The 747-nt window shown below is 60.8% G+C and overlaps 1 protein-coding gene across 1 annotated transcript in view; it reads left to right on the forward strand.

The window, feature by feature from the left end:
* Positions 1-281: 281 nt before the first annotated feature.
* The window catches only part of EMH_0029990 (uncharacterized protein), a gene marked incomplete at both ends in the record, with an annotated part of 4,262 nt that continues 3,796 nt past the window's right edge, over positions 282-747 (forward strand). The window contains one exon of the mRNA XM_013494360.1: positions 282-569. Coding sequence (XP_013349814.1) covers positions 282-569 — 288 coding nt within the window. The remainder of the gene's footprint in view (positions 570-747) is intronic.

A 747-nucleotide genomic window follows, 5' to 3' on the forward strand; every position in this document is an offset into this window, starting at 1 on the left:
GCAGCAATAGCACTTGCTTCAGTTCCTTCTCTTCTGCGGCCAAGTGCAGACGAAACCCCTCAGAGGTGACGGCAGCAGCAGCAGCAACAGCAGCTGCAGCAGCAGCAGCAGCAGCAGCAGCAGCAGCAGCTCCATCACTCGCTGCTTGTAGCGCTCAGGCCCTACCCACCAGCATCAGCAACAGCAGCAGCAGCAACAGCAACAGCAGCAGCAGCAGCTGCTGCAGCAGGAACTGCACGCGTGCGGAGGCAGCAGCAATAGGGAGAGAATTGCGCTGCACAATGGAGCGCCTGCTGCAGCTGCAGCAGCAGCAGCAGCAGCAGCAGCAGCAGAAGCAGCAGCAGCAACAACAACAGCAACAGCTGCAGCAGCAGCAACAGCAGCAGCAGCAGCAGCAGCAGCAAGTAACACCTGATGAGCTGCAGTCGTTGTGGCGCTCCTGCTTCCGTCTGCTGCAGATGCTGCTGCTGCGGCAGCGCGAGTTGCTGCGGGCGCAGCACCAGCAGCAGAAGCAGCAGCAGCCGCAGCAGCAGCAGCAGCAGCAGCAGCAGCAGCAGCAGCAGCAGATGGTGCTGTGTTTGTCAGATGTAGCAGCAATGCTTCGCTTAATAGTGCAACAGCAAAACTGCGTTCCCCCCCTCAGCCTCCTCAACGCAGCAAGAGCCACACTTGCTGCATTCCCTGCTGCTGCTGCTGCTGCTGCTGCTGCTGCTGCTGCTGCTGCTGCTGCTGCTGCTGCTGCTGCTG

This window comes from Eimeria mitis, genomic scaffold (assembly GCF_000499745.2).
Source record: "Eimeria mitis Houghton genomic scaffold, Emh_scaff1118, whole genome shotgun sequence".
NCBI lineage: Eukaryota > Apicomplexa > Conoidasida > Eucoccidiorida > Eimeriidae > Eimeria > Eimeria mitis.